Source organism: Lissotriton vulgaris, chromosome 8, assembly GCF_964263255.1.
Source record: "Lissotriton vulgaris chromosome 8, aLisVul1.2, whole genome shotgun sequence".
Classification (NCBI taxonomy): Eukaryota; Metazoa; Chordata; class Amphibia; order Caudata; family Salamandridae; genus Lissotriton; species Lissotriton vulgaris.
Window position 1 is genome coordinate 251,429,707 of NC_141696.1, and position 26,143 is coordinate 251,455,849.

General features: G+C 43.6%; 1 protein-coding gene across 2 annotated transcripts in view; it reads left to right on the forward strand.

Annotated features, from left to right (window-relative positions):
- The window catches only part of MRPL39 (mitochondrial ribosomal protein L39), a 136,592-nt gene that overhangs the window by 82,084 nt on the left and 28,365 nt on the right, over window positions 1-26,143 (forward strand). For both annotated transcript variants that reach the window (XM_086933262.1, XM_086933263.1), the window contains 2 exons: window positions 13,508-13,620; window positions 25,148-25,213. In XM_086933262.1, the coding sequence (XP_086789388.1) occupies window positions 13,508-13,620; window positions 25,148-25,213 (179 nt within the window). The remainder of the gene's footprint in view (window positions 1-13,507; window positions 13,621-25,147; window positions 25,214-26,143) is intronic.

Below are 26,143 nucleotides of genomic sequence, written 5' to 3' on the forward strand. Positions count from 1 at the left end.
TCCCTAAGCATTCACGGAGAAGGAAGGTCTAGCTGGTCACATTGAATTGTTTATTTTCTCTCAAGCTCAGTTTGATTCTTTCTCCCCCAGTCTCACTGATTAAAAAGGGCCCTGCTTACCCTACTTCAACTAGAGGGTGGCAGAAGGTGTCCAAACCGTGGCATCAGATGTCTCGTTGCTCTGGGCTCCAGGCTTCCCTCATCTTATCCCAGTCCTGGGCAGTAATGTAGGCAAGCAGTAGCCGCCGGTGGCTGAATGCGGCTTGCATCGCAATACGGGAGAACACGGTCCTCCAACACCAGTTGTGGTGGCACACAAGCTACCCTATGAACGGGGCAATATCCAGCCGCTAGTGAAGAAATTGAGTGTGTAGCTTGCTAGTCACTGAACTGTGAGGAATTTCTGAGTGTTCCGCAACTACATCTGTGCAAAGCAGACCGACATGTAGGTGCTAACAGAGGGACATTTTTGTCTTACAGCCCCCCACACTCCCAGTGCGGTGTGGCATGGGATGCTTTCTTTCATATGCATTGTTGGGTGTATGGTTTTAGTTCCACGTCCCCATGCAAGACAACAATGCCTTATTTTTCCTGCAAATTATGAGGATCACTAGTTTTTCCCCCAGGAGTTGCTGAGGCAACACAGCTCCCTAATGATCGCCATTGATGGTGCTTTTGCAGCATTAACACCAAATCTAAAAGTAACAAGCATTTGCAATGCAATAGGTCCTGCATATGCGAGAGTTTAAGCTATTTTTATTGTAAATTACATTGCCTTTTATTTATGTTTTGGTTTTTAAAACATAAATAAAAGCCATTGGTTTTTACAATGCCAATAGGTCAAACTCGTGTAAATGCGAGACCTATTGTATTAAACTAATTGATTTAATAAAAGTATAACTCATAATAAGACTAGCAGATTTGCTTTTTCGCCTAACCTCACTCCGTCATTTTATTCTTAGAATTTTTTCTATTACTCTATTTTTATAATTCCTTTTCTATGTCTGCTATTACTTGTTTATATGTACCATTTTCAATTACTATGCCCTAGTAAGTGTTAGTACACAAAGACGTATCATCCATCTGCTGCACAAGAATCCTACAACAACCTCTATTCGCCCAGTCAATGGGTCTGTTGGTTAGAGGTATGTGGGATAGGTTTAGCACAAACATAGCTGTATAGAGTGCTTTATAGTACGAGATATGTATCCTTGACGTACAAGAGGGCTCTGGGCATTCTGCGGGTATAGAATAGGAGGGTTGGGGTTGGTGAGCAAAGGGATGCTGCTAATTGAATTTTGGTTGGGCTAAGGGGTTTCCATGTTTAGAGGGTACTGGGTTGGTGGGCATGACCACAGAGGCAGAAAGGAGGCAATCTGATAGGTAGTGTTGCAAAATAGGAAGGTGTGGCAATGAAAGTAACTGAAGCAAACACGCATGAGGTGAGGCTGCTTTGCTATGGAGGGAAACTGTTTTGAAATGGTTGATATGCCACAGTGAGGTGGTTCTTGGAGTGGCGAGCAATCAGCAAGCTGCAATTACAATTGCATCGGCGCGTAGTATTGGGTGTGTGAGTGTGCCAATTATAACTTTTCTGGAAAACCATGAAACGTAGCCAGTAAAAAGGTTGCTTGTGCAATAAGTTTTCGTACAGTACCACCACCTACTTTTACCCACAGAATTTCTTCCAGGTAACACCTGGAGGAAAATGTGTGCACAAAACTAGGGCGTGAGTGGTATTTCATATCATTGTTAAATGGGAGTACAATAAAAAAGAAGAAAAAAAGCATTCAACATGCAACTCGCCTTTCAATAAGTTAAAGCTATTTGCTTTGCTATACTATACCATTAGCAAAACAAATGGCTTTAACTTAATCAAAGGGGAGACATATTGCATTTTCAATACTTGTTAAAATTGGTAACACTCTGTGGGCATTGTTTGCACATCATTAGTACCAGTTTAAAATACAAATATAGCAATAAGCAACAGAAAGGAGACCAGTCTAGCTTTGCAAAGGGCCTTCTTTGGCGCGGCAAGACAGGCAGATTCATTTTTAGTAACTTTTGAACTGTTTGAGCTAGAAACGATTTAAAAAAAAAATAATCTGCAGATTAGGTGGCAGACGATAGGTTATGTGACAAATTCATCACTAAGCGAATATTTCTAAGGCCGCACAATCGCATACTTCCAGTGGCCCTGTGTATATTCACCCACTGGCAGACCTCAATAGATCTCATTGTGTGTCTTTCAACATTCAGGGTAATGACATTTCGCGAAATCAGCTGAGCAGCGAGATGACCGCATTATTTATTTTTTTTACCAGCAGAAAAAGGTCTCTGGCAGACAGCAAAAAATTGTGCCATCTGATTGGCTGTGTGCTTTTATGTGAGGTGTGCAGAGTTTTGGCCTCTGTGTATGTGTTATGATCCATCTGTTCTTTTGCACCCGTTTGTTGTGTACATCTTCATGCATGTTTCATACAAGAGCCAAACCTACTCGCTTTGTCAAAGACGGTTTAACAGAGCAATTACGATTTCCCTCAACCAAGCTGCTTACATTTTAAAACGTGGTGTCCTACAGCAGATGGCGTTGGAGCTTGGAACCACTATCCCCAAGTCAGCACAATGTCATAGAAAACAAGATGCTTAGTGTTATAAGTACACGCTTCCAGTTATAATTTGTAACTCAATTATATATATTTATTATACGCATCAGAGAATAGCTGGTGATCCCATTACAGCTAGCAGGTAACTGAATCCTAGAATACAATGACAAGAACACCATCATGACATGGGATCCAAATGGAATGTTACATTTAAAGTGCAAATCACATGAAAATATGCAATGCAAATACAACACTTAGCAACCTATCATCCAGAATGTTACCACAAAGGAGTTGATAGCAAACACACACTCTTAGACACACTAAGGACGCCGATTTCAAAGTGACAAAATTCTAAAACAATTTAAGGCTGAAAGGAATGGTTTCATGTAAAATAAAGTGCCGAAATAATGCTGCAAAATATCCATTTTTTCGCCACAAACTGTGCACATATATTCAGCAATATCCTGGGTGGTCTGTCAAGAACCAGGCTTGAATTCAAGCCTTGCAAGCAGATGCAGTTACTTCCTGACATCACTGCACAAGTACGTTTGACAGGAAGGTGGGCTATGAGTGCCAAAGCTTTTAATAAAACTTCTTGTGGTGTCATTATGAAGCCAAAGGTCATTGACTATAACGTTTATTAATGTCATCTTTATGTTAATCACTGGTCTTGAAACATTAAACAGCTTACCTCTTTTGAGTTACTTAAAGTTGAGCAGTACGTTATTTGGTGGTTAATTAATATGAGGGTGTGGAGCTCAGGATCAAGATGTGATGGAACATGCACTAATGCAGAGCGCTGGATATAAGCAACTACAGTCATAACTGGGCGTACTCTTGGAAATACCGAAACGACCTGCTTTGTAATGCCTTGGGCCCGAACCCTGCAAGTTCCAGTGGTTGCCTCTCCTGCGCTCGCTCCCGCGCTGTTGCTTCAAGATCCTTGGCAGCTCCGGCTCGTTCCCGGTCAAAATGGGCGAAGTGCGTGCACGCGTTCCTTCCTTCAACGTGCGACACGACCAATGGGCATAGACGACAGTGGACGCTGGGGCGGAGCCTCCTGACAACAGGCTGAGACTTTCAGTTACCACAGCAGCGGGCGGAGAGAGGCTCGAACGGCTGGAGCCATAGAGAAACTGGAAGGTGAGTCGTGATTCGTGCGATGGGTAGACTGTGATGTCAGTGAGGGCGTTATATTGTAATGGTCACAGCGGTAGCAGTAAGGAGTGCGTTTTTGTGGCTCCTATTCCCAGCTCCATACTCTTGGGGAGGGTGATCATGGTTCATGCAGAGCACAATAGCCTACAGCGGCTCGTCACTGCTGGGGAAATGGTTACCTCTGGCATCATTGCGCAGCTTATTTTCGCATTTGTCACATTGAGTGTTGGTTTCCCTCTGGGTTTACCGCCACTTCCTTCACCTTGGCCTTCCCCTCTTTTCTGATTATTTGCTTGCTGACTTAATTGAAGTTCCTGTTGTTCTGCCATTTTTACTTTGAGCCCACATTACATTTTCTTCTAATTTCTTTCTTTTATTATCAATTTCATCCTCACAGTATTTTGCATATTTGGAAATTTCGTCGACAGGCTTCGCTTGCCAACACAATTTATGCTCTTTGATTGTTTGGGAGATTTCAGGTTTTAGTCCGGACACAAAACGATAAATAAAATGTGTCATGTCCTTATTATCAATGTTTTCTAAACCACTATACTGTTTAAATGCCTGCAAGGGGCGTTCATAATTTGAATGTAGAGATTCATCTTTATTTTGGGTGGTTCTGTTTATTTTAGTCCAATCTGTTTCTTTTGGAGGAATTTTCCCCTTTAAGAAAGTTATCACCTGATTATATTTTTTCATAACATCATCTGATGGTGCTCCTGTTTTAGGATCTCTAGGGTATTCATCATTTGGCCAATCTACTGTAATTACACTCGGTCCACATATCAGCTGAAACAACAATGTCAAATAATCCATCTAAGTTTTTTAACAGCACCTTTGACACTTTCACAAACCTCTCAACTTGCCAATACCATTCTACAGGTTTTTCTCTGAGCTTCTGGAAATCAATAATAAATAATAAAATATCTTGTCCAGACCATGGAACATGTACATAACCTCCTCCTGGCACTTCTCTCATCAGACACAGCCTTTCGACTTTTTCTGCTTCTTTTAGTAAGTACCCAGAAGAGATTTTATTTGCCTGAGCCTCTTCCTTTTTCTTTGTCCATCTAGCCTTCCATTTGTCTAGATCTCTCCATTTTTGCAATAACAACAACAATTCCTTTATCTGCAATTTTCATCCTGACACATTCGTGTTTTCCAAGTCTTTGTCAGAAAATTCAGCTCTATACAGTTTCTGAAATACCTTCGATTTACCAATGTCAATTCCCATTACCAAAGCCAAATTCATTAACTTTTCATGGTATATTTTTTTATTTTTAGTAATACTTCTGCATATAAGCAACAATTCATCTTCATTGAAGGAATTTAGTGTGTCCAATCCCACGTTTCCTGCTACCATTTCTTCTAATTCTACCCTACCCTCAATTTTAATATGTCTAATACCTTTGACTGTGATTTTGGCTTCTCTATGTCTCAGGTCCATCTATCTAATTTTTCAGGGCTTACTACAGTTGCACTTCTCGCTCCTGAGGATGTCTCAATCTGTACTTCTTTTGAATATCGGGGAGTAATTCTTCTGATTGAGTCACTTACTGGTTCTTATATAGGTAAATCCATTAGGGAAATTACCGACTCGCATTCACTTGCTTGATCATCAATTATTAGGGTTTCTTTCCTGGGTTGTTCTACGGGTGTAGCTAGAATGGGGGCTTTAGGACTAGCTTGCTTATCTCCATATAAAGGGACTATGGGATTATAGTTACAGGTATTGTCAGAGCTTCAGGACTTGTATTTAATTGGGAAATCTTCTGAATTAATTCACTACGCTGTTTATTTAATGCTTCCTTTTCTCTTTCTTGGAGTACCTTTTCTCGGTGATCCCCCTCCTGAAAAAGCCTGGTCTTGATGCCGAGGTTCTGGCCAATTATAGGCCAATTTCACTGCTCCCGGCTTTGGCCAAGATCACTGAGAAACATGTCCATGGCGTCTTGTCGAGCTCTTAGAATCCAACAATTTGCTCCATCCATCCCAATCCGGTTTCCGTCCGAATTTTGGTACGGAAACGGCGTTGGTGGAGGTCTCGGAGATCATCAGGGAGACCTTGGATGTGGGTGGCAAGGCCATGTTAGTCATGTTCGACCTGTCGGCGGCCTTCGACACCGTCCCCCACGAGGCGCTTCTCGCCAGGCTTTATGACATCGGCCTAAGGGGGACGGTGTTCAGATGGTTTACATCCTTTCTGGATGGCCGCCGCCAGACAGTCTGGGTTTCCCAGAGCTCCGCCGAGATGCCGCCATTGGGAGTCGGGGTTCCACAGGGTTCTGTGTTGAGCCCGACGTTGTTTAACATCTTTATGTCCCCTCTGGCGGCTGCGGTGGAGGCTTACGGAGCCCAGATCATGTCCTACGCCGACGACACGCAACTCCTCTTCACATGTGGCAAAGATCAGCCATTTGATGGGGAGAGAATTCGGGACTGCCTGGACATGGTCTTTGGGTGGTTCCAGCGGAATAGTCTGAAGGCCAACTCCAGTAAGTCGGAGGTTCTATTTTTCGGCTGTGCCATCGATCCCGAGTGGCGGCAATGGTGGCCGGCTGCCATGTGTCCCCCGGCACAATCCTCCTTGGTTGCCAAGAACCTTGGTGTTAAGCTGGATAACAAGCTCTCATTGAGAGCGCACGTTCTTGGCCTGTCCGGCACTTGTTTCGGCATTCTGAAAATGCTCCGCAAATTTCTTCCTCTACTATCTGCGGAGCACAGGCAGATTACGGTGCAGGCGCTCATCGGATCCAGGCTAGACTATGCCAATGCCCTTTTCTTAGGCCTTCCTGATTACTTGGTCCAGCGTTTGCAGGTGGCACAGAACTCTGCAGCCCGTGCGATTTTTGGTCTGCATAGACAAGCATGGGCTTCTGGGCTGCTGCAGACGCTTCATTGGTTGCCGATCCGAAAGTGGATTATGTTCAAATCCCTGACGCTGGTGCACAAAGCTCTGTTTGGCTCAGGCGCGGGATATCTGCAGAAGAGATTGGCTTTCTATCGCCCTGCTCGCTCACTGCGTTCTGAATCCCTTTTCACTGCTGTGGTCCCGCGTGTGAGGAAGGCCCGCATTGGGGGGCGCTCTTTTAGCCTCAAGGCCCCCCAGCTGTGGAATTCGCTCCCACTGGCACTTCGCAGTACCCCCAATCTGCTTCAATTTAGAAAAAATTTGAAGACTTGGCTTTTTAATCTTTCTGTTAAGGCGGGTTTCTTCTTCTTTGGAATCTGTTTTTCTTGTTATGTTGTTCTACACCTCAGCCCGTGGAAAGCGCCGGGACACTCTTTTAGAGTAGCCGAGCGCTATACAAACGCATTTTAACATAACATAACATAACATAACAATGTTCTAATGAGGTTTCGTGTATAATATGCGGAACTAAAGGTGGTTGAGAAAACGGAGCACTAGGAGTAACTATGAGTTTCTTCTTGGTAAGGTGGCGGATTTTTCATTAATAAATCATCTAAATAATAATCATCCGAATCACCACCACCAGTCATTAAATGTCTAATTTTCTCCGTACTTTTACTTCCTGACGTTTCTTCTTTGGTAAAAACAGGATATAATCCTTCCACTAGCATAGATTGTCTCCATTTTTTCATTTGCTTATCTCGTGTCTCTATCGGAAATCTGGGATAAAATGTACTCCAATGTCTGTCACTTCTGGTCCTGTCTCGCTCAAACGCCTCTGTCTCCCACTCTTCTAGAGCTTCATATTGCGTTAATCTTGGTCTGGGATCAAATTTATTCATATGATTTCTTAAGTTGTACAAAATTCTACCATTAAAGGTGCCATGTTCTGGAAATGCTAAAATACCATCTTCCTTAGTGTACTCTATCCACTTTTCTAACCACACACGTGTGGTAGCCCCTTTCTACTATCATGTATGATGCGGGCGGATTAGGTGGTGGAATAATAATTCCTTCTCTTGTTTTAATAGCTTTGTCCTTTTTGAAATAATTCTTTATTTTCTTGAAAGTGGCATTTTTCTCTTTTCTCCGTACATGATATAAGGTCTTCCTCTAATTTTTTGTTCTCTAGCAAATCCTTAATATTTTCTATCGGGACGATTTCCCACAAAAAACTGGATCTAAATGCCACATATACCGCTATTTTTTCATTTTCAGTAAATTCAATTAACTCAGTTTGTTTACTCTGCAGAAATATTTCTCAAATGCCAGCGTGTTTTTTATTTTCAATGACCAATAAGGGTTTGACTTACAAGGACTTGAGGTCCTTTTAGGACTTATACCTGTACACCATGATTTACCAATCCTTGTCACTTTGCTATAAGTCCTAGGGATTGAAAAGGGAGTTAGAATAAACAGTCAATATTTAAACACATTTACTTTTCCTGTAATAACCACAGACTCGGGAAAAGTTTTAAAAGTTTTATCTATGCAAGATTTTCTGAGTCTAAAGAAAGTGGCCATAATACCGCGACCATAAACTTTACAAACAAAATTATAAAATCAATAGGACATAAAGTTTGTAAGAAATCACAGTAACACCTTTAAACATTGGTACCTGGGAAGGGTGAGAAAGGGAAATAGCACAAGGACATACCAAATGGATTATATTTACCTAGAATGGTGCAATGACCAATCCTGGCCACTGGCTGGGGCAAATAAGGACCAGGCTCCCGACTAATCAGGTGCCCACGGGACCAGACGGGTGCAGATCAGGACAGGTGACTTCCGCTAAGTGTAACGCCAGCGTCACACCCCTCTCTCTGAAAGCCAATTAGTACCCCGACTGGGTAATCGATAATTTCCCCCAACACCTCGATTCTTCTGACAGAGTTCTCTACCAGCACCTCTGCTCTCGATCTCCTGTAGCATGCGTTGGGTCAGTGACAGGTCAGCTATTCGGACAAGTCGGACTATTTCTCTATCTAAACCTACCTTAGTTATACCATTTCGATGGCAATGTACCACCCCTAAATGTTGCAAATCTATGTGTTCCCCTCAGTGATTGGTTGGAAAGACCAGGAGAGGTCCTCACACCATACTAAGATGAGGTAACTTCATTATTGGTTTCAATTGATTCCGGTTACCCCCATAATTTATTTTCCTATGCACTTTTATTCCACCAGGCAATACTGTTCAACAAATTTGATACCATTTATATGGCTTCAGTTCCTTCTGAGGTCAGAAGGTCATTTTCTCATAGACATCGTGGGTAAGATTCTTCTTGGATGGGTTTCCATGCCAAAGCTTCAGCAATTTCGGAGCTAGAGTGTGCACGTGCAGCTTTGTCCAAAATGGAGTTGGTCTCAGTATTCAGGCCCAAGAATGAGCTAGTAGCAAAGTCAAAAAGAAACATATTAGAATTCAAAAATAAATTAATGCACTGTATACCACTTATCTCTACTCTAAACCCATTACTTTATTTTAACTTTTGCATTAATAGTTGAGCAGAATGAACAAGCTTAGTACAGGCAGCAGCATAACCTTTAGCATGTGAGGTTTAAAGCGGCCATTTCTGGCATTAGTGTGCAGAAGCAAGAAATTCCCACCAAAGGCAAAAGTATGTCACATCGCGTAGATGTGGCGGACGCATGCGCATACATTTTCCGCGTTTTCTGCAGCCATATTAATACACTCTAGTTACTGTTAGTAAAAGCACATGGGCGAGCTTCCCATAGATACTAGAAATGTTGTGTAATGCAATTATTAGTAAGACAAAACATGTTGATTAATTAATTACATGTTAATTCGAGAGGGCTGAGTACAAGCACGTTTCGGTATATGTGAAACCTTGCTCCATCAACTCTCCCAATTCCTTTGCTGGCATGTGCAGTGTCTGTCTTCAATATTTGTTAAATTTACAGCTTTACTTTTCTAGCTTTTCCTGGTTGGAGCTCAATCCCACCATGTTTTTCAGCCTTCTGATGCTTCCAATCTCTCTCCTTTCAGCCTTCTGCTGCCTGTCACTCAATGTTTTTAACTCCAAATGTCCTTTGCTCCACCTTCCCCCCGAAAGAGGATTAGAAACTCATGTGTTTGGACCCCAAAAGATTGCAGAGCTTTTACATCTTAGGCCATTAGGTGGAGCTCTTTGTGGGGTCTTTGTGGCTCAGAAAGGAAAGGCAGTGCAGGAGAGGACCTATCCATGCGAATAGTCTTCTACATCAAATCTGCTATACGTTGGCCAAGAAGCACCCCCCTGAGATATTAAGGGCTCACTCCACCAGAGCCAAGGCTTCTGCTACTGCACTGGCATGTGGAGTGCCTGTCATCAATATTTGTCAAGCTGCTACATGGACATCAGTGCACATGTTCGTAAAGCAATACTGCCTTCTCAGCTAGGTCTGATGGAAAAGGAAATGTGGCTGTTCAGTTTGCAGGACTTTCTGAATTGAGTCATTCCACCTGGGGAGGTATGGCTTTGTAAGGTGAGCAATCTGTGGTTATAAGTATGCATCAGAAGAACAAGGTACTTACTTTCGGTAATGTTTTTTCTGATGGATACGCAAAATCCTCACCGCCCACCCATCTCCACATTCTGTGGAATGGACTCTTTTCAATTTTAAATGGTCCCAGTTCTATAGATGTGCACGCTGGTATGAACCACTTGTTTTTGGGCACCATGTCTGAGGGTGCAGTGTTCAGAAAGAAACTGACCTCAGCGCACTTGGGTGGTGCTGATGCGATTCCCTCATCATTTCCCGGACTGAGCAGAGTTAAAGTAGAGCTGTATGGCACCACCTATTGGCATTATGGGATTATGACTGAAAGTCTTTAAGATCTCTTAGAACATTGGAATGTAGAGCACTCCATTGAAGACAATGGAGTGCTCCATGCTTCTACTGGCTGGTAAAGGCCCGCAAAGCAACATTCCAATGTTTAAACAAAGGCCTCTCGGAACCCGAGGGGATTTAAATCGGGCTCAGAGAGGCCTTTTTTAAAAATGTTAGAACATTCTGCCCTCTAGTGGCAGAATGTTCTAATAGCCTTATAGCCCTTCATAGCTGGGCTATACCAGCTATTAAAGTCCCGCTCCCTTTTTAAGGTCCGCTGGAGCGGGCCTTTAATATCTGGTATAGCCCGTTACGGTGGGCTTTAAGGCTATAATCTGGTGCCTAGGGACAGTCTAAAGGTGAGGAATCTGCGTTTAGATAGACTATCCACCAGAAAGGGTGTACCAAAGGTAAGTAACTTGTTCATTTAGTAATTACCTAAGTAAGCGACTTATAGAGCATCGCATGCGGCACATGCCGAATGCATCTCTGTGCTTTGCTTCTGTTTACATTTTTTGTTTCCCTGGATCTTTAGGGCGAGTTCTAAGAATATTTGAAACATTTGCATTTAAAGTTTAAAAGCCTCCCAAATCATAGATATGCTTGCAACGAACCCTTTTGAATAAATGAAATATAATCTCTAGAGATCACAGGCATCTCAAACTGTTATCAAAAATAAAAATCACAGAGAGAACATCAAGGCCATGGAAATAAATTGTTAGAGATTCCAGGTGCACGGGTTGTGAGGGGCCTTTGTCCTTAATACACCTTTTAGGTGCAATCAGTACACAGCTTCTGCTTTAGTATATTATTTGGATTACTAGTATTGTTCTAATTGGCACAAAATGAACCTGGCATAAAAATATGTTTTCGTAGATTCAGAGTCAGCAAAACAGCACCACTCCTCCCAGCAGGGGAGAGGTGGGAAGAAGGATATTTAGTGCCAGAGAGAATACAGATTTCAGTTAAAAAGCTACACACACATCTCGCACCATCATGACAACTCGCTTTCCAGCCACAATTCCCTTTGTAAAATAAAGGGTGCAGTAGGGATCTGTAGCCCCCTCTATCCTCCTGACTTCCTCATTTATTTTGCAGAGTGTTGGAGAAGGCCTCAGTAAGAGCTTGCCCCAGCACCATGTATTTTATTCAAGTAATGATGCATGATGTAAGTGGTGTGCCCAGGACAGGGGTGGGGTTCACAGGAGATAAAATGTAATATGGAGAGGAGAACTGGTATATTTGGAGGCAAGCAAACAGGGTTCACTGGGGGCAGGGGAAGCACATCTACCTCAGGGGAAAGCATCAGGATAATGGGTGTCGTGGTCGGCTGGAGTCTTTTTGTTATTGACTGTGCTGGAAGCATGAGCCTTCCTGAAGTTGGGTTCGGTCTCCAGAGGATGCTCGTAGTGGCATCACAGGCCACACAGCTGTAGAGAGGAAGAAAACACCTCTCTTCTGTCCACCCTCCTTATAGTGGCACTGTGTCAGCAAAGGTTGAGAAAAGGATTATTATAATTTTTTTTAGATTTTGTGACGGTTTTTGTAAAGATCACAGAATTTTTACAGAATTCTGTTTCTTGCAATTAGTTAATTTTATCTATTTTTCATATCGCTTCAATCCTGTAGAGTTTGTCTGATTCTGGTAGTTAAATAAATCTATGCTATCTATTCTTGTGTAGTCTACGTGTGTTTGCTTACCACAAATTGGGTTTTTATGCGGGGGTGACGGCATAGTATTTTTGGTGATCCATTATGATCGCATTATCAATTACTTCCACACTAACGCTTTTTAAAAATCAGTATCTGATTTATTACATGTGCTTTTTCATCCGAGATCCACAGCAGCACCATATTTGCAAACTGCCTGCTTCATTAAAGGACATGGAATTGGTTTACTTTTTCATAGAAGTTTTTTTTTCTGGCGTTTGAAAATATAGAGTAGAAGCTTGCTTCCTTACCTCAAAGTTTTTTTTAATTGAATCCAGTAAAAGTAGGATCTGCATTTCCCCTTTTGTTTTGCTTGATTTCTCTAATTTCCAAGCAGAGATGGTTCGTAATTTCTACTTGGAATCATTTTCTCATTGTTACCTTGTCATGTCCAATGTGTAGTTAACCCCTTGCATGCTGATGACGGCCCCCAGCCGTCATGCACTACGGTGCTCGTGTGCTGATGACGGCTGAGGGCCGTCATAAACCCGCCTACTCGCGATTCTGCTGCACAGGCGCAGAATCGCGGCCGCATGGAAGGGGTTAATGTTTGAAAGTGTAGCAGATGCTGAAACCGAGATCGTACGAGCCATGCTGCTGTGTACCAATGGGGAGGGAGTGGTTAATGGGAACCCTTGGGGTCCATGAGACTCGTGCATGTCTTTCTTGGTTTTGGTGCAGCTGGCGTGGTTTACCCCATGTTGCATTATAACTTCAGAGTAGATTTTGGGCTGCAGTCATAAGAGCCTGGGAGTAACTGTGGCCATTGTTAGAGAGGAGGTGAGCTACACATCTTTGAGGAAGGTTATCTTTCAAACCAAGCTACAAGTAAGGACACAATGTATTAAATGTACTTGCCCCTTGAATGTTTGACTGTAGCAGTCTGTTCAAGGTGATTAATACGAACGGGGCAAATTATTCAATATATTGCAAAACATTCAAGCATGTGACTAGCACCATGGTCCGTGCTTCTTCAAGTGCACCTATAGGTGTCCGACCACCATTGGTGTGTGGGCATTATGTTTCAAAAACATATTAGTGTTTGAAATGCTAACTTTTATTTATTTTAGAAATAATCAAACTTGCCTCTAAAATTACCTTTCCAGATAACCCTGGAGATTTTTAAATTCACGGTTTGTGATTTAGGTACACAGTAGTCATGATAGTTGCTGATTGATATTTTGTGTGCACCATGTTGTGTCCGCTGTGGCCAATGCGTTTGAGGGATTACAGCTATTGCTTTCTTTGACAAGTCCATTTCTTTACCCATGGTTTGCTGTTTGTTTTCAGGGAAACCTACACTCATTTACAAAAGATGTTCTGAAGCTAATTCATAAAGATCACCCATTTGAGCCCTTGGAAGTGGATGCTAAAGTGGCACTTGAAATGTTTCAGCACAATAAGTAAGTACTGCAATCTGCGCAAATTACTGGGCTAAAATGGTTTTGTAGCAGCTCTAGGGACTCCTGCAGGAAGAGGGTGAAGGCATGGTCTGAGGTATCTTTCTGTAGATGTACTGTACTGCATTGGTGGTTGAAAAGACTGTTCAATATACAGCAGCCAACTCCAGCAGTGCAGATTTTTGGGGAGGACTGCTTCCAATATGGTAAACTGTCTATTGGTTTTACGACTCCACCTGGACGGGTGAGATATTAGGGTACTAGGGCGGAGAAGTAGTTACCTAGTGCACCTATACTAAAGTCTTGTTTACAGAGCAACTGGCCTGAGTGTGAAGGACCAGGTTTTAGAACCCAGCGGCGTCAGGTAAAACGCCTGATACCTTCGAGTTCCCTTGCCTTGGCAAACAGAGACACGGGATACTTCTTGATGACGTCAAAGACCAAAGTTTATTGACTGCAACCAGGATCAGAGATCTACAAAGCACACACGGTGGTTCGCTAGAGACTGCACAAATTCAATGAGCGGAGCATGGTCTTTTATGCCAAAAATCAAGCCTCGGGCAACATTCCAAATTAACATTGAGTTCATACAAATCGACCAATAGCAAAGTAACATTTTGAAAGTAGCGTATGACGACAATCCCATTCTCCGTTGTCCAGCCCACCAAAAATGACCAAGCACATTCCATATCCTGTTCAGTCAGGCCGGACAAACCCATCATAAACCCTCAACCCAAATCAGTGATTATGTCGTAAAGGAAGGCACAGAAACAGATTGGAAGTGAGATAGAAAAGTGGGAGCAGTGTACCATAAACTCGGACCTGCCCTACTCTTTGATCTTTATCTGACCAGCTGCTTAACAAGGAACTGGCTCAGCGAGGTTAGCCTCGGGCACGGAGTCAGTTCGGCCAGGCCATTCTGAAGTCAGCTAAGACATACGTGTCTCAAGGACTCGTTCGGCTGTAATCTTCGGCCTATGTGAGGGCAACCACTCAAAATGGCTGCCGTACACAAAATGGAACCCAAAGGTTCAAACTAAATACTTGAATATAGAGTGTTCTCATAGATCGATTCATGCGAAAACGCTCATACAACCTACACCCGTCATTTGCGGTCTGCTGATACCAAAATCGTCTATTTCCGATGACCTTATTTGAACGGGTTCGGAGCACCCGAACCAGACCCTTAAACTCACGGAACTACAGGCCCTCCTTTTGCCCTTACATAGGCAACAGACCCAAACCCATGCTAATCTGAATCTGGATCTATATTCATCAGATCATCGATGTGTTGCTGTAGCATCATCCTATTACTTAGTACCTCTCTCTGGACAGGTCTCTTTGTACACAAAGTAGCACAGAGGCTACAAATAGCAGGAGCACACTGTACACAGCGACAGAACATAAAAAGGATAGCTAAAACCATTCCAATGACCATCAAAATCTTCCAACCCCAAGTGGATATCAATCCCCATAACCATCCCATCAACGACCAATCTCCTTTGTCCAAAAGGATAGAATCGGAGATCTTATGTAGCTTGGAAATGGCCTGGAAAACTGACGGAGCGTTGTCCGGAATGAAAATGCAGCAGCTCGATTGAATCAGTTTACAAACTCCACCTCGGTCTGCTAATATGACGTCCAGGGCAACTCTTTTTTGGAGTGTCATAAGTCTATCCGACTGGAGCTCAGCAGTCAGGTTACTAAGGGCACCGGCAGTTTCGACTATGGTGGACTCAACCACTCTCGTCAACTGGCTAATATTCCTGCTATTAGTCATCGGTCCCCAGAACGGCAGAAAACCCTTAAAGAAATCGCCCAACTCTTCCCCTGCAGTGTCTTCTTGGCTCAAGACACCTCTAGCAACTCTCGTCTTATGGTAATCTGCCACAGCTGTAAAAATGGGAGGCAACAGGAAAGAAACACAACATGTGCCCGAAAAATCAGGGGGCAACCATGTATATGCTTTGTCATAGCAAACAAAGTAGGTACCCTTAGCAGCTAAAAATGCTGGGGAAGACTGGGACGTAAACCCTTAGGTATCAGTACAAACGCTCTTCCCTAACTGAGCTCTCAGATTTTTGCCATTACCCTGCAGACAATAGCGACCCTGATGGGGCACTATCCAAATCGGTGAAGAACCTTTCGCTCGCTGGTTAACACTGTAAGCCCAAATCAAACCATTTAAACTGAAGGGCAAAACTAAGTATGGAATACCCTTGTCGGTCGTATGTGGCATTAGACCACAGATCCAACAATTTGTCGTGTTCACCACTAACTGGTGTTGGTGCAAAAGTTGAATAAAGGAATATTGGCAAATTCCAATCGTCTAACTACCTCGTGTTCAGGCAAAGGATGAAAAGAATGAGAAGAAATAGTAGGTGGAGGTGTAGGCTGCACAGTGGGATTAAACGCTACTTTAACCCCTTGTATGCTGATGACGAACCCCAGCCGTCATGCACTACAGTGCTCGTGTGCTGATGACGGCTGGGGTTCGTCATGGCCCGCCCCTGTTCATTTGTTTACAGCACAGGGGCGGAAACGGGCCAGCAGTGAAGGGGTTAAAAGAGAATGTCACATAACCGATTATGAATACCATTAAACTCAATAACAAAAACAAACACAGTATTATAAAACGTTTCGTTGCCATCAATTTGCGTAATTTCTTTCTAAAAATCATTGTTCGTGCAGGTCTCTCCAACTCAAAGAAATCCATCCTAAACTAAATATGCTGCTCGCGATGGTAGGGTGTTCTATGCTAAGGAATGCCTCTGTCAACCCAGGGCAACTACCTTAGGCCAACCAGAACCCTCGACCTAGTGTCTCAGGCTTGCACTCCAAAGACTTTCGGCAACCGTGACCCTACAGCTGAACCCGGATGGCGGTTCGAAAAACAAAAATTAGTAGATCCTCGGTGGAGAGTTAACCTGCAAACAGAAAAATCATAAAAAACTTTATTTATGCTTTATTTGTCCATGACTCTCGGTCGCAAATTATAGCGGCTTCTTCCAGGCAATTCTTGATCTTTAAACGGGAGGTCAGGCTCAATAGTGTTCAATCGTTTCGAAAGAGGCACAGCTTCTTGCAAAATATCGTCACTTTGTCTCTCAGAGTTCGTACCAATCAGACTAGCATCGCTGAATGGCACAAATCGTGGAACAATGTCTGTTTCATAGTCTGGAAGTCCCTCCTGAACCCACTGATCGTACAATAAGGGCAACGGAGCCCGTTTGCAATGTACGCCGTGGATCCAGTGTTTCTTGCCTCTTACTCGAACCACAAAGCGTGTAAACAGAAGAACTTGGAAGGGTCCTGTCCAGCGGGGCTGATCGTTCTTGCTCCGCTGAAAATTTCTAATGAAGATCCATGAACCAGGTTCGATAGCGTGGCCTGGATCCTCAGAAGCTTGTGGGAGGCTCTCATGCACCTGTTGGTGTAACACACGTAATTTAGTCGTCAGTTCATGCAAGTAATCAAGCAACACAGGATACTCGATCTCACTAAACTTTGTTGGTCTTGGTATGCCCCAAATATTCGCCGGGCGACCAAACACAACCTCATACGGACTCAAACCCATTTGCGAATGCACAGTCATTCTTGTTGACAAAAGCAAAGTGCAAAGGGCAAGGCATCTGGCCACTGTAGACCAGTGCTTGCTTGAATTTTGGCCAATTTTAACTTCAAGGTGCCATTATAGCACTCAACTAAACCAGCTGATTGGGGGTGATTTGCAGCGTGGAACTTCTGCCGAATACCTAGTCCCACACACACACACTTCATGACTTGACCCACAAATTCACTCCCATTGTCACTCCAGATAATTCTCGGCATTCCAAACCTGGGGGAAAATTCTTTTATTAGGGCTTTCGCTGTGGACAAGGCAGTGTTGTCCTTAAGGTGATAGGCTTCTACTCATCTAGAAAAGGAGCAAACAACCACTAAAACATATTTTAAATTGTTGCATCTCTCCATATGGATAAAATCTAGCTGCAAAACCTCGAACGGATACGTAGGCGGAGCAAAATGACCAGCTGGTGTTGGAATTCCCGTACCAGGATTGTACATCAAACACACCATACAATTCTTAACGAAATTCTCTGCACATTTTTGAATTCCCGCATTCTGCCAAACTGGAGCCAACAACTTGCAAATCCCTTTCACGCTGATATGTGCCATTCCATGAGCCATTGTAACAACTGGAAGCACATATGCGTCAGGCAACAACCATCTCTGATGCTCGGACAAATCAGTCCAACAACCATTCGAATCCAATCTACCCTTGCTTTCTCTCCATTCATTCAGCTCTTTCTCTGTAGCTTCAGCTTGAATGGATTTCACACTTTCAATCGTATCTTCACACATACTCGTCTCTGGAACCCATCTCACCGGACTTGCAACATACATTCTACTCATTACATTTCTCGCAGTTTCTTTCGCAACTTCATCCGCAAACTCATTTCCGCGACCAACATCATCCGTAACTTTCTTATGGGCACTGCATTTGACAATCGCTACTTGTAACGGCAAAGTAAGAGATTCAAGGAGTTCATTCACCAACTGTCCATGCTGGATCTTTGTCCCATGCGAAGTCAAGAACCCACGTTCACACCACAAACGTCCAAAGCTATGAGCCACGCCAAAGGCATATTGGCTATCTGTATACACATTCACTCGTTTGCCTTTCGCCAACACACATGCTCTCGTTAATGCAATCAGCTCTGCTGCTTGTGCTGAATTATGGGGAATACGTGCAGCTTCAACAATGGTATGCAAAGTCTTAACAGCGTATGCTGCAGTAGTATCACCATTCGGCAACTTGAAACACGAACCATCAACCCACAAAATACCATCACAGTCTGGAAGAGGAGTCTCCCTAAGGTCAATCCTCCCTTTCGTTTCTTCTTCAGTTCTCAGAAAACAGTCCTGCTGTTCTTCACCATCTGTCTCAACTACAATTGGCAACAACGTGGCTGGATTCAATGTGTTGCATCGTTTAATGTGTACATGACTCGCTAACAACGTCAACTCGTAACCCGACAACCGAGCACTAGTTAAGTGCTGTGTCTTGGTACGGTTCAACAAGGTATCCACTGCATGTGGAACCATCACCACTAACGTGTAGTCCATAACTAAACCAGCAGATTGTCGGATCGAAACAGCCGCTGCCGCCGTAGCTCTCAAGCAACTCGGCAACGCTCTAGCTACAGGATCTAAAGTCGTTGAAAAATAAGCACACGGACGTTGCTTATCGCCAAACTGCTGAGTCAACACTGACAATGCACATCCATCTCTCTCGTGGACATACAATGTGAAAGGCTTACTGTAGTCGGGATTACCCAACACAGGAGCCGAACACCACGCATTACGTAGTTCTGAAAAGCTCTTCTGACATTCATCAGTCTAAGGAATAGGATTTGGAGTATCCTTAACAGTAAGAGCAATCAAAGGCTTCGCTAACCAGGAAAAATTAGGGATCCACTGTCTACAGTACGACGTAATACCCAAAAACGCACGTACTTCTCTTTGTGTCGTAGGCACACTCATTTTCGCAATAGCTTGAATTCTCTCTAGGGTCAATTTCCTTCCCTCCTTCGATAAGAGGTGACCTAAGTAGGTTACTTCTTGTCGATAATATTGCAACTTGGAGAGAGGAACATTGTGATGCAAATCAGACAAGTAACAATGACAAAGTGGCTTCTCTACAAATCTCTTCAGTGTCAGCAGCAACTAGCAAATCATCAACATACTGGATAAGGGCTGCACCATCAGGTAAAACCAACAGATCAAGTTGTGTCTTCAAAGCTTGACTATAGATTGATGGACTCTCACAATAACCTTGAGGAGCGCGCTTAAAGCAGGAACTTCGTCCTCCTAAAGAGAATCCAAAGATGTCCCTACTCTCCATGGCAATCGGGATACTGAAGAAAGCATTCTTCAAGTCAATCACCGAAAACCATGCGGCTTTAGCCGGAATCAGAGTCAACAAAGCTGTTATATCAGGCACAACAGGAAATTGTGGGACAACAATCTTGTTCACTTCGCGAAGATCGATGACAAACCTATATACTGGAGGCTGTGAAGAATCAGTCCTCTTCAGGACAGGCAAAACGGGACTATTGCACACATTACCTCTTGTTTCCTCAATCAGATCCTAAATGATTGCTAAAAGTGCACGCTCACCATCACTCGAGATACGGTACTGTGGAATGCGTGGCAACTTAGCATTCGCCTTCAGTGTCACAACTAATGGGGGAATCTCCAGTAGGCCCACATCATTCGGACCAGTTGCCCACAATGAATCTGGCAACAAAGACAATTCAGATGGAAGACTATCTCTCGATATATACATCGGAGAAATCACACTCTTACCCAAAGTAAGATGTACTCCTGACGGAGAACAATACAGTGTCGCATACAATCTCTTCAATAAATCCAATCCCAACAAATTCTCATTACAGCCTGTAGTCAAAATGAGGGGTGCTTCAAACTTACAAGGACCAACAGAGAGATACAATGGAGCAGAAATCGGATTCGTAACGGGGGCGCCTGAGAAACCTACGGAAATATTATCAAAGCCAGACAAAGGTGCGCCAGGGAGTTTAGAGTGCATAATTGAACTCTTTGTAGCACCAGTATCTAGCAGAAAAGGGTCCGACACACCTGATGCAATCACTTCTATATAGGGTCCACTCTGATCTACTGGAACTGTAACAACTCCCTCTCTTTGTCCATGGCTGTCCTAACAATCGTTACCGTGCACTTCGTCACCTTCAACATACTAATCATCCATATAGTACTGTGCTGTCCTACCAGACGAACCTTGCTGTTGATCAAAACTGTTCATCGAGTTCTGTGGAGACAAAGGACGTACGCTCTGTCTGCGACCTCTACCTCTAGGCACTTGTTGAGCACCTCGACTTCTAACACCAGAAGCACCATTCGTACGCTGTAACAAAACCGGACAACTATTCTTGAAATGGCCCTCTTCTTTGCAATACGCACACTGATTAGGCCCATACAGAAAACGCTGTTGAGAAAACTTGTTCCTTTGCGAGTTTCTCGAATATTGCTGAGGTTGCTGATAATCGCGCTGACTATTAGTACGGGTGGATAAGCTTGTTGTAGAAGAACTTTAGTCTTCAATTCCTTAGTCTTCTTATCCGCTTTCTCTAACTCATCTTTGCGCCTATTCTCATAATACTGAGCTGTAGCTAAAATTTGCGCTAACGTAGAGACTGCCCAAGCACTCTCAGAATCCTTTAACTTAGTGCACAACTCGGGAAGCAAATTATGTACGAATTTGTCGACGAACAACCTCTGGCCACCCTCGGTAGCAATATCCTGACCACTATGATCTATAAATGTCTCTTCAAACCGCGTGAAGAAATCGGACACAGTCTCATCTTTCTTCTGCTTACATGCAGACAATTTATCCCAGTTAACACGCACTTCGGGCATCAAAGTCTTCATAAAGTTGATAATCCTACCGGGAAGTTGAGTGATAAGATCTTCAGGCTTAGCACCTCCAACTTGTCTATCATTGGCGGCAACAATATTAACCCAATTCATTATCGTGATCCGTATGTCGAATCACATTCCAGATAGGCTGTGGGGCGACATTACCAAACAACATGTCTATGTCCGCTAAATTCATGACACACGAACACACAGTTTGAGTGAGCTCTTTATAATATCCTGCCGGATTTTTGCGCGGATCAGGTAAAGACTGCTTAATCGCTAGAACTTCAACACGCTTCCAGGAAACATGTACCCACACTCGCTGAAAGTGCGCAGCAACATTTCCATCTTGAGGTCTCCAAACTGGAGGAACATCACGCATCGGATATTGACGTGCTTTTCTCCTAACTGACGAATCAGACTCAAACAACCGCTCAGAAGGAGCATCATTACGAAACGACAACAACTTCGCAAGCGCTCTTTCAATGTCACTAAGACTCACAATCGTCCCTTTGGCAAACTCAGAACGCAATCGATACAATTCTTCCGGAGCTTTACCCACTTCGTCAATCCATTGTTCATGAAGGAACACACACATCATTTCAAAGACGTATTGTTGCTTTGGTGCTTGCCATTGCCGGAAAACATCCATAATACCCTCAAGATCATACTGAGAAGTGTACATAACCCATCTACGTGCCATATGGTCCAAAACTACACGTTCATCTGTATCAGGCAATTGACTACGTTATTGTCCACGCTCATTCACAGGGGACATACCCAATTGTCTCAACAAAAGAGAAAAGAAACCAGAAAAAGCGGCAGTCATGCGCTGTCTAGTAGAAGGAGAAGATGGAAGAATAAGGGAAGACGGAACGACAATAGAAGAATCCAAAGTCGGAACAGAAGGAGTATTAGAAACAGGCGTAGGAGTAGCAGACAAAGGGGAAGGCAAAGTTGGCGGCCCCTGAGGAGGCTGCGCCAAAGGAATAGTAGCCAACGGAAGAGGAGCAGGCTGTGAAGGAATCGCAGGTGGTACTACAATTTGTTGTTGCACAGCCACAACTGGTGGCGGTGGTGCCGTAGCACTCTGTGCATAAGGGGGTGGCAAACTCAATAGATGCGACATTAAAGGATCTTTCGCAAGATCTTTCTTGTCTTCCTGTTCTTTAGGCGGCAAAACTGGGTAGCATCTATCTACCACTAACTTCTTCATTCTAAGCATCTGCTCGCTCTCTTGCTCTTCCTCATTATCCCTATATGCAACAGCAGCTTGTACCATTGACATACCTCGTTCTAGTTTATTCTTCTTCGCTAACTTAATTTCCTTCTGTTTGGCTTCTTTGCGCTATATGCGGAAAGAGTCAAACATTGCCGGCCGGGCTTTCTTCTTGAATAACTTCACTTCGAGATTGTCTAAAACCTCAGTCTCAAAACTTCTGTAACGGGGCCACTGTAGGACACCGTCTTTCCTCGTGTACTTTACCCAGATCTCATTATAACTAATAGGGCCCACACCATGCTTCATGTATAATTTATACATAGGAGTTCCAATTCGAGGAACCGGACACAAATCCTCTAACCGACAAATCCTTAGAACAACCACAACCAAACAACTTTCCAAGTCTGCTAAGACCAGGCATCTGGCTCACTAGTCTAGCTTCAAACTACAAGGGAAATCTTAAAACGATAATCTTGCGAATACATGACTCCCTTGGCTTTGGGGCCTGCAGGTACCAAATCAAAGCGATCCACTAAAGGGATACCAAAAACAAACTAAGAACTAGGAGACGCTCCACTCATACTTAACTGAAATGTCGATGGCGTCACCAGAAGACCCGTCAATCGTCTCGCTCTACAAATCGTCTAAGGCTCCAAGGCAAGGCGATAGTTAGGGCAGCAGTCCTTCGTAGCCGTCGGAAAGCGGGGAACCTCGCAGCAAAGACTTTCGGACCACGCCGACATACAGAGGTCGATGAAGTGGTAGGCCTTTCCTCCAGAATTTCCACACGAAGCTCTCCACAATCTTCGGGCTTGGACCGGTACCGCAGAAGTCGCCATATGTTGGGCGCCAACTGAAGGACCGGGTTTTAGAACCTAGCGGCGTCAGGGAAAACGCCTGATACCTTCGAGTTCCCTTGCCTTGGCAAACAGAGACACGGGATACTTCTTGATGACGTCAAAGACCAAAGTTTATTGGCTGCAACCAGGAACAGAGATCTAGGAAGCACACACGGGTGGTTCGCTAGAGACTGCACAAATTCAATGAGCGGAGCATGGTCTTTTATGCCAAAAATCAAGCCTCAGGCAAAATTCCAAATTAACATTGAGTTCATACAAATCGACCAATAGCAAAGTAACATTTTGAAAGTAGCGTATGACGACAATCCCACTCTCCGTTGTCCAGCCCACCAAAAATGACCAAGCACATTCCATATCCTGTTCAGTCAGGCCGGACAAACCCATCATAAACCCTCAACCCAAATCAGTGATTATGTCGTAAAGGAAGGAACAGAAACAGATTGGAAGTGAGATAGAAAGGTGGGAGCAGTGTACCATAAACTCGGACCTGCCCTACTCTTTGATCTTTATCTGACCAGCTGCTTAACAAGGAACTGGCTCAGCGAGGTTGGCCTCGGGCACGGAGTCAGTTCGGCCAGGCCATTCAGAAGTCAGCTAAGACATACGTGTCTCAAGGACTCGTTCAGCCGTAATCTTCGGCCTATGTGAGGGCAACCACTCAAAATGGCTGCCGTACACAAAATGGAACCCAAAGGTTCAAACTAAATCCTTGAATATAGAGTGTTCTCATAGATCGATTCATGCAAAAACGTTCATACACGCTACACCCGTCATTTGCAGTCTGCTGATACCAAAATCGTCTATTTCTGACGATCTTATTTGAACGGGTTCGGAGCACCTGAACCAGACCCTTAAACTCACGGAACTACAGATGATCTCAAGATTTCTGAAAACGATCCCTTTCACTCACTTTAGTGTAGAGTGAAGGCTTACTCTTAGTATTTGAGAGTGCAAGGATGTAGCAACTCAAAAACATACAGTGACCGACCTAAGGAGGAAAGGTGCAAACAGTTTGTTATATTATCAGTTTTTGACTAGCATGTTTCACCACTTTGCATGCATTGTAACACTTGTTGACTTTAGTCCTGTGTAAGGTGTTAATGTCAGGGGTTGTGTGGTGATAAGAGGAAAGTTATGTGGGGATTTAGCATTTGTTTAATGATAATGAGTTTTTTTAGGCTTTCCTGTTTATTTAAAAAAACAAATCAGCTCTATTAGTATATGCCCATTTAAAGACTGAAAGGTTGCCCGTTGTGTGACCTAATGTGTTTGCTAGAATAGCGAATAGTGAAGGATGCATGCCATTAACAGACCTTGTTTTGGTTACACATTGTCTGATTGAGTGAGGCGATTGTGACCCTTAAGAAGGTTAGGAGCAGGGCATCTGCTATTCTGCATCCGGTGCAAATCAAAGTAGCACCACAATGCTACCATAATTAGTTACTGTAGAGGCTATTCTATCTATTCTAATATAGGTAATAGCGACCCATCTGCGGGCTGAGACATAAGAAATTGATTGGCTTTGCCTCTAGATTTGCTATTGCATTGGTAGATCCTACAAGGTTTATAAACCGGCTTAAAGTATCCTGTTTCCATCACTTTACATGGATCAACGTAATGACTGTACTTATTCACTGATTGTTCACTTGGTGTTTTGTTTCACCACTAAATCTATTGCTAAAAACATGACGATAGTATAGCATTTGATATTTAGAGGATAGAAATAGTTCAATAGGTGACTCTACAGAATTATCATTTAAGACCCTGATTTCAGCTTGGAAAACGTGCATTTGTTTTTCGACACCTTTCCATTAGTGGTTTCGGTCACTGCCCATGGGTGCTGGACTTCCCTTTTTTTAAAGTAAATCTTTCATTGTTGTTAATCTGTGTGACTCCTTTAACTGGACACTGTTGCTGGACATTAGAAATTATTGACTTGTGGGCGTACTAGGAAAAAGTTCAGCTAAACTTTTTAAATCTCTTTACTTAGGTATAAATCTACCTTGGTGGAGGAGAAAGCATCTCTGAACCCAAAAGGAACCGTCAATGTATACAGGTAAGCATGCACTCATTTCCTTGAAAGTTCTTTAGAGACGTTTAAGCTTAAACTGTTTTAGGGTGTCCGGGTAAGCATCCACTATTAAAGGGGCCTCCGAGTTAAAACTAGTACTCGTGTTGTATGTTTTGTCTGTGCGCATCTGCTGTTCCATTATAGGATACTGGGGTATAATCTATTAGTTGGAGACATTTTATTTCCTTAAGGCCATGCTGCCCCCATGTCCCCCTGCATCTAGCACCACAGTTCCCACCACCGCAACCGAAATTATTGCCGCAATAATGCAACTAAAACAACTCCAAAACCACAAATCCAGTTACAAAGTTAAACAACCCCAAATCCTCAGCAAACAGTAACTCTGGCTACAAAGAAACTCCAACTGAACACCACCTCTCCCTTATAAGTCCAGTATTGCCATATATCCAGTTACACTACTTCATCTGCATCCTTTTCTGTGTATATTCTTCTCTTTTCCTTCTTTCGTTAAATTCTTATTACCTGTTGACATTTGAGAAACCGAGGCCCCATGGAGCTTGGGTCACTGAAAACAAAACGAACTCTAAGGAAACGCCACCCACCCGACAACACTTTAGGCGGGGAAAGGAAGATGGAGGATGGTTGCCGCTGCTGAAGGACACTCGGCTGCTCCTCTACGGAGCCTCGGCTACCCGCCACGATACCCTCACTGAAAACCCTGCTCCCAGCGTGGCATTTTGGGCAGCGGCTGGCGGCAGCTGACAAAATAGATATTTAAACGATTAGGTGTATGCACCTTGTAATATTTTAAATTGTTGGTGTACTCTAACACTCTGCATTACTGTGGCTTACCATCTCTGCTGCACACGCCCCGGTCCATCGCGGCTGCCCTGCCGTTGCGTGGAGGGCGGCTCTTCCCCCACGGCTCTCTGTGCCGGTCGGGTGGAAAGCAGG